This window comes from Mycteria americana, chromosome 21 (genome assembly GCF_035582795.1).
Source record: "Mycteria americana isolate JAX WOST 10 ecotype Jacksonville Zoo and Gardens chromosome 21, USCA_MyAme_1.0, whole genome shotgun sequence".
In the NCBI taxonomy this organism is placed as follows: Eukaryota; Metazoa; Chordata; class Aves; order Ciconiiformes; family Ciconiidae; genus Mycteria; species Mycteria americana.
In genome coordinates, this window is record NC_134385.1 from 4,178,345 (window position 1) to 4,192,850 (window position 14,506).

Here is a 14,506-nt window from a genome sequence, read left to right on the forward strand (position 1 = left end):
CGTAACTGGTTCTCAGCTGAACAGTTCAAAATGTGGGGCCCTGCAACATGCTCCAGCCAGACCCAGCAATCAGATCAGGTATTTCTTTCCTGTGGTATTAGTTATTTATGAAGATGGAGCACACTGAGCGCAGGAAGACGCAAACAGCAGATGATTTCTTTCCTCAGCTCCAGCTCCTTTCCAGCTTACAAAATGTTCTCTTTAGCTCTTCCAAGTTTAGTCACATCAATACTTCGGGTAGCTGCAGTTCCCCCTTTCCTGTGAGCCTTCTCATGTTCACAGCATCCAAAACCCATCTCTGGTGACCTCCACCCATCCAGCTCCATCTCAGAGCAGTTTCAGATGCCTTTGGCTTTGGGTGGTGGCCTTTTTTCTCTTTCGTTGCTAATTCTGCAGAAGATTTTTGTTGTTTTTTTTTTAACATTTATGAGCAGAAACGCTTCAGTTCACCATCTGCGCCTCCGGTATAGTATTACCTCACAGGGTGACTGTGAGATTTGGTTAGTTCTTGTATGGTACGTTGAAGGTTAAGGGTGTGTGATGAGGATTTAAGCATTTGGGATTCAAATGTGCTTCATGGCAGTTGACTCTGGGCTCATAAAAACCAGGAAGGGCAGTTTTGTGTGCAGAAAGGCAGCTCCCAAACCATCTCTGGCCCCTCTCTGAAGCCCCTGCTCCTGGTCAGGGATGAGCTGCCATGACAGGCCTTTGGGAAAAGGTCCCTCCTGGGGGTTTTTACCCTCTAGCACACGCCAGACTTCAGGTAGCAGGCTATGGGGACTGCGCGGGTAAATCCGCCCCTCGAGAGCCCTCACGACGGCTGAGGTGAGGGGAAGGCGACGCCATCCCCGCCTCGCACCGGCCGAGCCCTCACAGCTGCCCCAGCCCGCCCCGCGCCCTCAGCCCCTATTTAAAGCGGCTGGACCCCCGTCCGCCAATCGCAGCGGGGATGGGGCACTCCTCGCAGCCAATGGAAGGCTGGCTGGAGGAAAGGGGCGGGGTGAGGCGCTCCCCCAGCTCGAGCCGGGCAACTGTGGTAAACAAGCGGGCGGGTCTCCCGGCTTTCCTGGCGTTTGGAAGAGCCAACGGGTGAGGCCAGGCTCCACCAGACAGCCAATAGCAAGCGAGTGAGGAGCGCGGCTCTGGGGGCGAGCGTCACGGCGGGCAGGACCTGGTCTGCTGATTGGCTCGCGACGCCTCCGCCTCCTCCCCCGAGTGACCGTTGGCAGGAGGAGGGGCGGGGCGAGGGGCGGGGCGAGGGGCGGGGCTGGCGGCGCTGTCGCAGTGAGCGGCTGTGGAGGCGGGCGGTGCGGGCGGGCTGCGTGTGCGGGCACCGGGCAGCGCAGCCCGGCGGGTCCCCTTCGGCGGGGAGGAAGGCGGGGCGGAGCGGAGCGGGGAGGAGGTGAAAAGCAGAGGCCTTTAAGTAGCTTGATGCAGTTAGGTACTTCCCTCCTGGATGCTTGGATGGGCAGGAGAGAGGAGCTGCCCCCTGGAGAGCCCGGCAGGCAGCCAGCCTCTTCCTCCTCTGAATGTAACGGGCACTTGTGAGCGCTGACAGCAGCGAGGGGTTCTCGCTTTTGAGATGCGCGGGCAGGACTGAGAAGATTTTGTTCCGTGTAGGACCCAGAGTGGCTTGGATTTGTCAGAGGGGTGAGTAAACAGGGCTGGGGGTAGGAAAGCTTCCGCCAAGCGGGTTTGACAGCGTGTTTGGGGGGCAGCGCCGGTCCTGCCCGTAGGAGTAGGGGAGATTTGGGGCTTGTAGGTAGGCCTTTAAAAGGTGTCCTGCTTTTTGAAAGTGGTCCTGCTTTCTTTCGTGGTCTGAAAGTTGAGCTCTGTCTCTTCCAGCGCACGTAAGGAGGCGACTGGTGTGGAGGGGGTGAATAACAGCAAGGCAGAGATTTGGGAGAAAGGAGGAATTCGCCGGGATCCATTTAGCAAAAGCACAATCCGTAGATTTTTTTTTTTTTTTTTTTTCCCCTCAAGAAACTTAGCCCGAGCCGAGCTTTCCGCATGGCTTGTTTGCAGCCCCATCATCTTCAGCCCTCTGCGGGCGAAAGCAGCTCCTGGCAGCTTGCTGAGGAGCGGAGCAGCCTCGTCCCTGTCTCTCTGCTCTCTGTCCCTGGGCACCCTGCCTCTCCCGGGGTTTGGAAGAGCCTGGCGAGACCCTGCCTCGCTCCTCGCCAGGGCGCGGATCCTCCTCTTGGCCCCAGGGCTGCCCCGCCAGAAGAGCCCGGCAGCCCGGAGCTGTAGGGGATGGTGCAGAGCTGGGAGCTGCTCGCAGACTAGAGAGTCAATGGCAAAGTCCGGAGAGAGGGAAAACGAACTAGTGTGGCTGGAGGGTGGGGGAACGGCTGGGGAGGCGGCAGACCCTCCGGGACACAGGGTTTAACGCCGGCTGCATCCTTCTTGGTGTTGAATGAACGCGCTCTTATCTCCCCCCCCTCGCAGAAATGCTGCAGCATGAACCCACCGCCTAGGGAGGAGGGATCGCACCTCCTCGGCACCGCTCCCTGAGCCAGCCCGACAGCAGCCGTCCGGTGGGGAGCCTGCACGGGGGACTGACGCCGGGAGCAGCCCAGCCTTGCCGCTCCGCCGCCCGGCTCCGGCGGGATGCGCTCGCCGCCGCCTTCATGCCGGAGGGGGACACTCTGAACCGCCGCTCCGCGCCCTGCGAGCCTCTCGGACAAGGACCCCGGGCAGCGGCGGGGCCCCGCGGCTCAGCCCGGTCCGGAGCCATCCACGTGTCACCCGCCGGCGGTCCCCGGTGAAGGCGGCCGCTCCAGCCGGTGGTGCGGGGGGGTGAACCCTGAGCCTTTCGCCGCAGAAGCCAGCGGCGTCCCCCGGGGTGGCGGCGGATCCCGCCCGGTGGCCGCGATCCGGTGCCCCATGGTGCTGCTGCGGAAGCTGCCGGGCATGCCGGGCTGGCCGGCGGCGCTGGGGCTGCGGCTGCCGCAGAAGTTCCTGTTCCTGCTCTTCCTCTCGGGCCTGCTCACGCTGTGCTTCGGGGCCCTCTTCCTCCTGCCCGATTCCTCCCGCTTCAAGCGCCTCTTCCTGCCCCGCCGGGCCACCGCCGCCTCCTCCTCCTCCTCTTCTTCCTCCGCCTCCTCCTCCTCCGCCTCCTCCTCCTCCACCCGCGACACCGACCTGCCCCGCAGCCCCCCCGCCGCCGCCGAGCCCCGCCACGCCAGCCCCGCCGCCCCCCGCCGCCTCCGGGAGAAGCTCCGCACCGCCGCCCGCATGGCCGGCCCGCCGGCCCACACCGCGCCGGGCTCCCGGCAGCAGGTGCAGGGCGGCGAGCGGCGAGCCGAGCCCGCCACCGGGGCTCCCCCCGCCCGGGAGACGCGAGCTCCGTTCCGCTTCGACTACGAGCGGTTCCGCCGGAGCCTCCGCCACCCGGTGCGGGGCAGGCGGCCCGGTGAGGACCCCGAGACCCGCGCCCGCAGGATGAAGGTTAAAGAGGTGAGGAGACCCCCGGCACCCCACCCACGCCCTCACGGCCGTGTCCCCCCCTCAGTCAGCCCTCAGCCTTCCCCTCACGGCCGTGTCCCCCCCTCAGTCAGCCCTCAGCCTTCCCCTCACAGCCGTGTCCCCCCCTCAGTCAGCCCTCAGCCTTCCCCTCACGGCCATGTCACCCCCTTCGGTGAGCCCTCAGCCTTCCCCTCATGGCCGTGTCCCCCCCCTCGGTCAGCCCTCAGCCTTCCCCTCACGGCCGTGTCCCCCCCCCTCGGTCAGCCCTCGCCTTCCCCTCACGGCCGTGTCCCCCCCTCGGTGAGCCCTCGCCTTCCCTCACGGCCATGTCACCCCCTCAGTCAGCCCTCATCTTCCCTCACAGCCTCATCCTCTCCTCATTGCCCCCACTCTCCTCACACACCCCTCACTTCCCCAGCCTTGCCCTCATTTCCCACACAGGCCCCTCGTGCTCCTTTCTCCCTCCTTTTCCTACGGAAGGTGACAGGAATTGGGGGGTGTCTCTTTCCGTGGGGGTGTCCTGCAGCGTGGCCCTGCGTGTGTGAGGTGTCAGCGGGTGCACATGCCTGTCAGCTACTGCACGCACCTCCTCGCACCGGAGAGGAAATGTTAGGGCAGCCTGATAGGGTGTGACTAGAAATTAAAGAGCTGAAATTAGGCAAAGGGAAATTTCAGCTTGGTTATTAGGAAAAAAAAAACTTGCTTGGCAGGAGGTGTCGGTGGTTGTGCAAGGGGCTTCCTCCCCGGGGTATCGGCGTTAACCTGGCTGCTTGACGCAAAAGCTGGTAGATGACGAAACTTGCGCTGGTCCACGGGGATGGAGGGAGGGGATGTGCCCTCACAGGAGTCGGGGAGGAGGCGTGAGACTGACTGTCCCTGTAAATCATTTGTCCTTACTCCGGGTGGAGTTGGCTCGGGACTTCTTGTCTACTAACAGCGACCTGGAGGCTGCCCTCGCTTAGACCCCGGTGAGCCTGGGTAACATCGTCGGCGGGGTTAAGGAGTGTAACGGAGGGGAGAATTTGGCCTGGTGCCTACGGTTTGTGCATAAAAGCCCGGCAGCCTCAGAAGCGTTGCAGAGCAATCTGTGACCTAGTTAACCGAGAGCTATAGATTCTGTGTAGTATTCGATTGTGTTTGTGTACCTCTTGCTACGATGGATAACCAACTTAGTGAATTTTGGCCTAGTGAGAGGTGCCAATAAGCAAAATGCACAGATTTAATTAAGCAGAGTATACGTTCCCTGGGTTTGTTCTCTCACAGAGGTGTAGGCATTCAGCAAAGACGTTGCCCCAGGTTGAACAGAGAAAGAAGTCAAAGAATAACACACCGAGTGCTTTCATCTGCTATAACCTGTGTTTTAAAAACAGTTTTTTAAAGCTCCCCTCCTGCTATCTCTGTCAGTCATTAAAACAAAGGCTGCACCACTGCTAAAATTCCAACTTCTCTGCCAGACAACCAGACACCACACACCCAGGGGTGCTGGGTTTGTTCACGATCCCAGGCGTGACTGAGCCATCCTTTCGCTTCGCATCTCAGTGGCAGGGTATCTGGAATATTCCAGTACCTGGCTGTCTCGTGGGCTTGGAGGTGCGGAGCGTGTGCTTGAATATGCTGCAGACTCCTGCTTTCAAGGTATGCTAGGGTAGCACGACGCACCCGTGAATAACCCAGCTTCCACTCTGTACAGTCAAATCAAATTGGAAATCAAATTTATGAAAGCTAGTGGAATTCAGTCCTTTATTTGTAGTTAATTATTTTTTAAATACAGGATTATTGCAAGTTGTATGGATTCAGCCCCATCTGTTTATAACAGCCGTAATCAGTGCTGGGTAGCAGAGTTAGATTTTTCAAGGATGAGAATCCATAAATACTAGTTTTATACTGACAGCTAATTACTCTTCAAACAGAGCCCTTATTCCTTAAAAGTGCCTGCACTTCTATTTATTCAGAAAGAGAAAGAGAAGCAAATATGGTGCTGAGATATGAGACTGAATGTGCAAAACAAGGGGTAGTGGTACAGCTTGTGGAAGAGAGAAGGTGTGTCTTTCTTTTGCAAATCAAAAAGGCACGAGGAAAACAAACCAAGAGAGGTTAGAAGACAAATTCTGGGTAAAAAGAAACAGATGGGTAAAAAAAAAAATCGCAAGGAAGAAATAAGTCAAATCACGATGCAGCGTTTGGGTTAGCAAATACTCTTCACGTGATGCGAGAGATGCCCCCAGGGCAGATGGTGGGTTTGCTGGCCGTTTTAAGGTGGTGTATGCAGTAGCAGCAAGTAGCTTTTCTCTCCTTCTTCCAGAGCTTTAAGCCTTGTAATTTGCTAAGATGTGTTCCAAACTGTCCTGGTACTTAAAGTTTTGGGGTTTTTTTCCTCCCCCTTAGGCCATTCTCAGATGTATAACAGGGAGGATGGATATGAATGGGATTTGTTGATTTTTATTTTTTTTATCCCCCTCATCTGTCTGCCAGAGCCTAGATGAAAAACAGGAGAAAGAACTGGTGCATGATCAAAGACTAGGGCTGATGCCCAACCTAGAGACTAGGAACTTTCTATTTTCTTGCAGGACCCTTCAGTCTAAGCAGGAGTCCGAGCGGGCGTCTGCTCTTTCCCACCCAGCCTCTAAAGCTGCTTGATGTTTCAGCCAGAGAAGAGGGTGTGTCATTAGTTTCTTGGCTGTTACGTGTGGAAAGTGTCGACTAATGTAGTCCTGCTAGACCTTTTTCTGCTTAAAAGATAGTGTTGTCCAGAGTGTGAAACCCACCACTGTGGTGTCGCCCACTTTACTGCTGTTTGGGAAAGCTCTGAGCAGTGGTAGGAGCACCGGAGCTGTTTGTAGATTAAGGAGTCTGGCTGGGGGTATATGTGCCTTGCTCATTTGTGTGCTTTGAATGCTGTGTTTCCTAGAAGTGCAGAAAGGAAAAGAGGTGGGTTAGCGAGTTGAAATGGCTTGTAGAAGTCTCTTAAAAGAAGTAAGTTCTGCAATGAGCTGAGCTGATGTGTGTGTGCAGGTATGCTGCTTTGCACTGGTGGGCGACTTAGCAGAGTGACAGGCTTCTTAGGTTCGACTTAACTTTTTAAAGACAAGTCCGGAGTCAAATATGCAGTTGTTTTTCCTGAAGGAAAAAAAGAGAGCACCTGTATTGCCCAGACTGCTTACTGCAAAAGGTCACTGGTCACCTGGAGAATTGCCTAGGATGTACTGCTGTGTGCTACCGTGGGCAGCTGAGTGCTGTGGGCACTCTGACCTTTTGAAGAAAACTGCAACAAAACCAAATAACAATCTCCCCATGCTACAGGTTGGGAAATTTAAAAGGGCCCGGGATTATTCATCTCTTAAACTGACCTCTGAAAAACCTATTAGTTCTGTAATTGATCAGTCATGCATGGCTTCAGGGAATAGCTAATTTTTTACATGTGCCAAATACTAATCACTGATGTTCAAGAAAAAAAAAAAGTGGTTGTAGTCAGAAAGTGACTGCAGAAATGCCACAGTGGGATTCCATATTTATTTGCTCTCAACAATTTCCAGATCAAATTGGCTCAGTGAAAAGTCAAAATTATTTCCCCTCCAACTGCCGCTACTGCAAATTCAGCCTCAGATCTGGGAAAATCGGACCGTATGGTTTCTGCCTTTTGCATCATAACCAGTAATAAAGATTTTGCTGTTGGAGCTGAGCTGACAGTTTTGCTGATGATGGATGAAGCAAAACAGACTGCTTCTTGCTGTACTGTTGCTGTGTTGGCTTCATGGGTCTCATAGGTAGGGAAGGGGTGGGGAGAGAGAACAGCATTTCTCTGAAGTATTTTTATACCAACCCTACTAATGCTGTCCAGTTCTTAAGGACAACCACTGTAACCAGCTAGACCTGAAAGTGTCCATCAATGAAATTAAACTAGCTAGCTTCCTTCCAGTCATGAGACGTGAGAAAAATGTGAACAGTGAAAGAGATTGACTGGTTTTTCTTTTCTTCTTTGGGTACAAAAGGCAAGATTCCTTGCCTGATGTCTGAGAATACCTAATACCTTAACCTGACAGTGTCCTTTGTCCCTTTCAAATAAGGGAATATGTCAAATCCAGGCAGGCTTTTAGTCCTTTGCTGGGATTGTACCCTTGGGTTTGACACATACATTCATTTCCTCCCGATTAGTAATACTGAAGCCTGTTTGTTTTACAGTGCAGTTCTCCTTCATCCTGGCTTTTCTTCCTGTCTCCACCTTCGTTTGCCTCACCTTGCTGTCTGCTGTCCTCTTAACACAGGCTCTAAAGATGTATTTGCTTTTGAAAAATCAGACCCCAGGGGGAAGAAGGCCATCAGAGTCTGTGTACACAGTTATCCTGCATCACTCTGCAGATTAGCAGGCACCTATTAAGGTAGATCAGTCTTTTAACACAAATATCTTGACAGTTTGTCACTGAAAGATAATTGGCAAGAAACAGGAATGTTATCAGGAGCTCAACTTTTGCGAAAAGTTACTTGGTGTTGGTTGCTGAGTTCCTTTTGTGTGGTTTTGACGGTCCTGACCAGTGATCCCTTCCGCAACAGAAAAGCATGTGCTGTTGGGGCAGAGCTGGGGAAGTGCTGCTTGTTCTCCTGAATTTGTGCTGCATCCCTGACCCCTGCTGGGAGAAGTGTCTGATCAGACACTCATTCCGTCTCCCACACCTTCGTGGAGGCAAGCTGTGGGTATTCTCAGGGGATTTTATATGCACTTATATGCATAAGCACTGGGAACTGGATTGTGATCACCGATTTATTGAAAGCAGGGCTCAAAACAGTTCTGAGTTTGAGTTACAATTGGCCTGTTGGTACAATGCTGTGAATCACATTGTCAATCGTCCCTGAGCCATCTCATTTCTGAAGCCAGCAGTAAAAATGTTTCAGATGGCTCCCTTTCCCTACACTGTGCAACTTCTAGTCTTCCATTTGGAGAAAATGCCTTTTCTTTCTGTAATCTGGGGATGAACACTACTACAAGCAAATAATGTAATTCGTCAGTAGCTTCAGTACGTGAGTTGCACCACGCACAGTTCTAGATGGAAGTGCACCTCCCCATGCACGTGTTTCTCACCGAGACCCATGGAAAATGTCTAATCCTTTGTGCTGGTCAAATGTAAATCCAGTGACTTCCAACAGATTTACTTTGGATGCTTTGGGTAAAGAAAACTGTTCTCAGTAAAATACTTATTATAATGGACTAGAATGATGATCTGAAACCAGTCAGGTATACTGTGCTCAGATCATAATTCTTTCTCTGGGGTAGAAATACCTTTGCAATGAGAGAATTTCTCTGCAGTTGGAAGCACTGGCTGGCTCCAGGCTTGCTGGAATTTTCCTTTGCTCCATGCTGCTTCTCATGCATTTATTTGCTGAACCTGTGAAAAAGGGTACTATACTGTAAATCCCACAAATGGTGCATACAGTGTATTTTTTGCTTCACTAGCCTCCGGTGGATTCACGCAAACAAAATTTAGACCTAACCTGTCTCATCCTCTTTTGGCTGTAGGGTATACAGTTAATTGACTAAAAATATATTTGTTCTGTTGTCATAATGCATGACTATAGAAAATGCTTCACATGCTGTGGTCCATGCTACAGTGCTGCTTGCCTTAGAGATGCCAGTGATACCTTAGTGCACGCTATTACTGATATTACTCGGGCTGAGGGTATTTTGGAATTTGGAACTACTGTGCAATTTGAAGACATTTGTTCTTATCTACAAAATCCAGCACTGGAAGCACTTGTTCCACAACAACTAAATTTGGTGCGAGACTAGTTTATAAACTGCCACTTAAAGACAATGCACTATTCGCACAACAGCAAAATTGTTGGAGTATGTACCTCTCCAGGCAGATTACAGATAATGACTGAATCCAAGTGCTGGACATGGTGAAATGAGTTTCCAGGACTCACACACAAGCGTGTCGTGCAGAAGGACCTACACCTTGCTGAATTACTTCAGTCAATACACATAAGCTCTCTGAAGGGTCTCAAATAAAAAGACAAGGGGTTTAGGACAGCAGGGCTGGAGCCTGGCTACGGCCTGTCGGTAACATCCTGCTGTAACCACAGGCACGTACCCTCGGGGAGCAGGAGTGAATGTGGCCGTGGTCGAAGCGGGGGGTCACATAGCGGGGGCTGCTAGGTGAGGTGGCCTACTGTGCCTCGCTGTGTGGTACCAGTGGTGGGCCAAGTTCCCATCACCCCCCCGTTCCCCATCAATCTGGGGACTGTGTATATGCAGTTGTGCAAATATTTACCAAAAAGCAGTCACCTTGGTTAAGATTCCATCTTTCCAGCCAAAATATTTATAGACTCCTGATTAACTTTTTAATCAATGATTAAATCTGCCCCTTAATGGGAGAAAGATTTTTGTGTCTAGTGTTCTTTTCTTTGGATCTGCATGCAAGGCTTTACCAGATGATGTTAATCAATCACGTTTGTTTTACTCTATTAGTCTATTATTGTTTAGATTGTTTATCATTTTGTTTTGATGTTTTTGAGTATGTTTTTCAATATTTAAAACAGTTCAGGATTTAGATGGGAGACTGAGAGGGGGGAAAGGAGAATGTATCTTAGATCAGTCTGTCATTTAGTTCTGAATATAAAACTGACATGAAGCTGTCAAAAGGAGAAAGCAGGAAAGAGTATTCACTTCATTGGTGGGAAAAGGAAATCTTGTGCTTGGAGCATTTTAATTTTTATACTTAGGAAAGAGACTAAATTTACATTCCCCAAAAAAGTACTTTTCACTGAACGCCGTGAACGGATTTGGCATGAGGAGCGAACACACTCCCATGATTGCTGTCTTACTGCGTATCCCCTTGGCGCTTCAGTTCATCATATGACACAACGTTTTGGAAGGGCTCCAGAGAAGCTGTCATGGGCAGTGGTGTCAGTGATCCGTGCATAACGTGAGTGCATTGTGCATGATGGATCCGAACCATCGTAGGGAAGAGAGCACAGTGGGAACACTGAAGGACTGGATAATAAACATCCTCTATTTATGGGACAGGGATGTTACTCATTTGTACTCTTACTAAAGGGGGCAAAGCACCTACTGTTAATTAGAACAGGACACTTGGTCCTGGGTTCTGTTCCCGATGGCAGATTCATCATGTTGCTGTATGGATCCAGTATGCACCTCTGTAAAATGGGCACAATTTTTTTTTAATCCCTAGTCCAGCAAGCTAGTACAAGGCAAAACTGTTTTCTCTCAGGCACTTCAGTATTCCCTGGGAGGACACTGGAGTGTAAGTAATGGCTAGAGGTTGGACTAAACTGAAGTGACTTTAGTGCTTCCCTTTTGCATCTAATTATCTTGACAGCAGAGATGCAGAAGCCCCTGTGTGTGTATCTGCTGCGTACTAGAATCAAAGGAGAGACCTTGACGGTGTTTAAAAAGGGAAAGTGTGCTCTTAGTGCTTACTTCTTCCCTTAGCAGAAAGGTAGTGGAGCCTGGCTTTCTAGGAATGAGTCCTGTGTGCTGAAACCCCCCTACATCCTTAGACCCCCCTCATGCAGTTTGTGACTTGTCCCATCCCTCTGTTTGTAGTTCCTTCCGTGTCACCCAGCCCTGCCCAGTGGTGCCTCTTGCTCTTCCCAGCGTCCCCCCTCGGCTGTGTGGGCCAGAGGCGATGGTCCAGCTCCGGGTGCTTGGTACCCATAGCTGCCCACTGCTCAGCGGGCTGTGGCTGAACAGAGCAGGAGCTCGTGCTGCTCTCCGGCCTTTAGTGGGGCACTCTGTGGGTCTGTCCTCCAGTCTGCTGGCAGTTTGCGCTGAACTTCAGTTTCTTTGTGACCTTTTACCCTCTGTCAAACCCGATTGAATTTTTGCAGCTCAGAAGTTACTGGGGAGGACGGGCAGACAACAGCTGAGCAGAAAACAGTTCTCGGGCTTATTTGAGCTAATTGTTCTGATGGTTGTGATTGAATGGGAGCCAGGAACTCATTAGTTCTAATCTGGCCTCCAACACTTCTATTGCATGGCCATAGAGCTGTTGTTATATTTCTCTCTCTCTTAGTTTAATAGTGGATAGAACGATATCCTAAGAGGAAGGCTGCAAAGAAGAATAAATGCAAGAGATTTAGAAATTCTACAGCGTCTCATCGTGCCAACAGCACTTGCAAAGGATGATGATATACAGTGAAGCTATATGTTCAGTACATCCTAGAGAATGTCTCTTCTCTAAGAGCTGGTACTTGCTTCAGAAGAAGTCAGTGACAGAATTCTCACTGATTTATGGAGCAAGATGGCTCTGAAGACTGTCTGTACTGAGAATTGGAACCATGTTAGTAACGTCCGAGCAAACCGTGTTTAAAACAGGGTTCTTGCTCTAATTGTGTTAACATGATTTCCCTGGGCAGTAAGGAAAGTGCGTAACCATGTACTTTGCAAAGTAACAAAAGATAATTATAATGTAATCACATTTCATCCATCCTGAAACCCTCCTGCTGTCTGGCTTAGCCAGCCCAGCTCACAGATAAAATGCTTCCAGTAGAAATGTGGATGTTTCTGTCTCTTCTTCCATCTGAGCCTCCATTTTCCTCTGGAGTTTTCTAGGAAGGACGCATACTTATGTTGGTAGTTCAGCATTTTGCTAGATGAACCCAAACAAACCCTTGGCTGATTTCTGGTGCTGTTTTGGCTTTCTTGAAGGCCTTCCTCCAATACTGATACCATGTTAGGATCCTTCAGTCCTGAAACATCAGTTGTATTTGATTATCTTATCCATCAGACATTTGTTTTGCATGTTAGTGAGCCCTCCAACAAGCAGAACATTGTCACTGCTGGGTGTGGATCTGCCCACTTTCATCAGTGGTTGCACAGTAGAATAATTCAAAAGATTGATTTTTTGAAAGGCAACTCCTTGGCTGGTGTAGGATAAAGCAGTAAACAGCTGTCTTCTGGTTCTTTTCACTTCTGGATTTCAAAGACCTAAAGAAATAAAATTTCGAGTTTAATATTAGGGTGAAATTTGGTAAGTGGAACAGCGTGGAAGCTTGTTGCTTAGGCCTTGAAAGGAAGCACGGCCAGAGCAGTACTGTGGAAGCCACTTCTACATTGGCAGGGACATGGAGTCTGTGACCTAGGAGACGCCTTCTGTCTCTAATTTTGATGAATCTTTACGGTTCTTTTCTTTAGTTTATTATCTAGATCTCCTAACTTTCCATTTCTTGCTTTTATTCTTTCAGCAGTTCATTAATCAATGTTGTATGATGACTGTCTAGTACAGTGCTGGAATGATGCCAGGGCCAAGCCCTGGTCCCTCTCGTGATGGGAGGTCAGGCTAAATGAAAGCAAGTCCTCTTCATCCTGCCAGCTGAATTCTAACATTTTTCTAACATCCACTCCACCAACTTCATTTTTATTAAAGATCCAGTATTTGCAACCTGATTTGTATGATTTATTGTTGACTGAGGGACTCTTGGAAGAGTTTATCAGCCTCTGGCTAATGAATTTGCTACTGTGGTCCAAGAATTTCTTACAACACTTTTGTAAGGTGACAGCTCTGCCATGAGGCTCTAGGAAGGCTGTGAGCAAGTTTCTTGTGTCTGTTATTAGCTATTACCTTTGATAAATTATTGGGCTAATCTCTGCTGACTACTTAATACTTGAGAATTGCTCTGTTCCTCTCTTCAGAAGTTCAAATCAGAAGTAACTCTTGAAAGGGGAGAGGACAGCAATGCTCCTATCTGTCCCTCCGAGCAAGGACTACAAAGACAGATGGGGAGCAGGTGAAGCAGCAAGAAATCATTAAACTAAACTCATCCTCCCAGATCTCTCCTGTTAAGCCATCCAAGTGTGAGATAAAGCACGAGGTGTGCTGGCAGTTCCCGACTTCCCTCTTTTCTCCTGCTCCAGCATTTGGACTGAGACAAAGACAGTTTCCAAACAGATGTTTCTTCTGCTCCCTAAGTCTGCTCTCACTGCACAAAACAGGAGCGATGCAGGGTAACTCTTGGCCTGTATTTACATTTTTTCTTTCTTTCTTTCCTTCCTTCAGTTATCCCATCTGCTTATGACTGCTTTTTGGGCCCTTGAGCCATCCATGTGTCAAAAGCAATTCACGCTTTGCTGGTGCTGGGAGGAAAGAAGCGGATCAGATGGGTGGTCCTGAAATGGAAAGAGTGAGACGTGTATATTGAGCTGCCGAGTGAACCTGTGACCGTGCTAAGTTTTTCTTCCAATGTGAAAGGACTCCTTTCATATCTTGCAGTGTGGGTCCTATTCAGAGCTGTGATTCCCTTTTCCAGATTTAAGGGCCTAACAGAGGCCTGTTGAGCCTGTGTAGGTTGTCATTAGCCAAGATTGTACCTCGAGCCGTGGTGTGAATCAGTTCAGTTTATCCACCTGGCTCCCTACACTGACTTAGCAGCTCCGAGTCACTCATGTTCCAAAGCGTCTTGCTGTGTCCCAGGCTGAGAAATCTCTTCTTCCCAAAAGAGGATGTGGCTGATTGTGAGGGTGGTCTTCAGTTTTTATATCTGAAAAAGCTTTGGAAATGTTTCTTTGGCTGAACTAGAGCTCTTCAGCTGTCCAACTTGCGTTGCTGGCTTCAGAGCCTTACACAGAACCCCGGCCTTCTGGTGCATCATAATTTCCATAACCATTCTTCATGGTGACTGTTAGGATATTTCTGCTCTGGGCGAGGAAGGCTTTATTTACGTGCCTCAGGACAGCTCCGTGGCAGATTTATGCACAGAGACTCTGGTCCCTGTTTAGTCTTTCTCTTCCATACCCACAGAGTATTCCTGCCGTGGTCCCACATCCAGGGCTCAGGAGTACAAAGCCCCGTATCTTCTCTCTTTTGTTTCTTTTCATAATTGATTTGTATGACGTCTGTCTCACAGGCTGTCAAACAGGTAGGCCTAATAGGTTCTAGAGACATTTTTTATTTTCTTTTTATTATTTTCCTTGAAAAGACAAATGTCCCCACATTCTTTTTCTTTTTTTTCCTTGCAGTCTGCCCATTTTTGGTTCGTTATCACTACAGCTTTTTTTAGAGCATCCCCTTGGGCTCTGGCTCTCCAG

General features: G+C 49.9%; 1 protein-coding gene across 1 annotated transcript in view; it reads left to right on the forward strand.

The window, feature by feature from the left end:
• The first annotated feature begins 1,325 nt into the window (after positions 1–1,325).
• The window catches only part of MAN1C1 (mannosidase alpha class 1C member 1), a 69,145-nt gene continuing 55,964 nt past the window's right edge, over positions 1,326–14,506 (forward strand). Inside the window, exons 1-2 of the mRNA XM_075522450.1 lie at positions 1,326–1,650; positions 2,449–3,459. Of these exons, the coding sequence (XP_075378565.1) occupies positions 2,887–3,459 (573 nt within the window). The 5' untranslated portion in view covers positions 1,326–1,650; positions 2,449–2,886. The remainder of the gene's footprint in view (positions 1,651–2,448; positions 3,460–14,506) is intronic.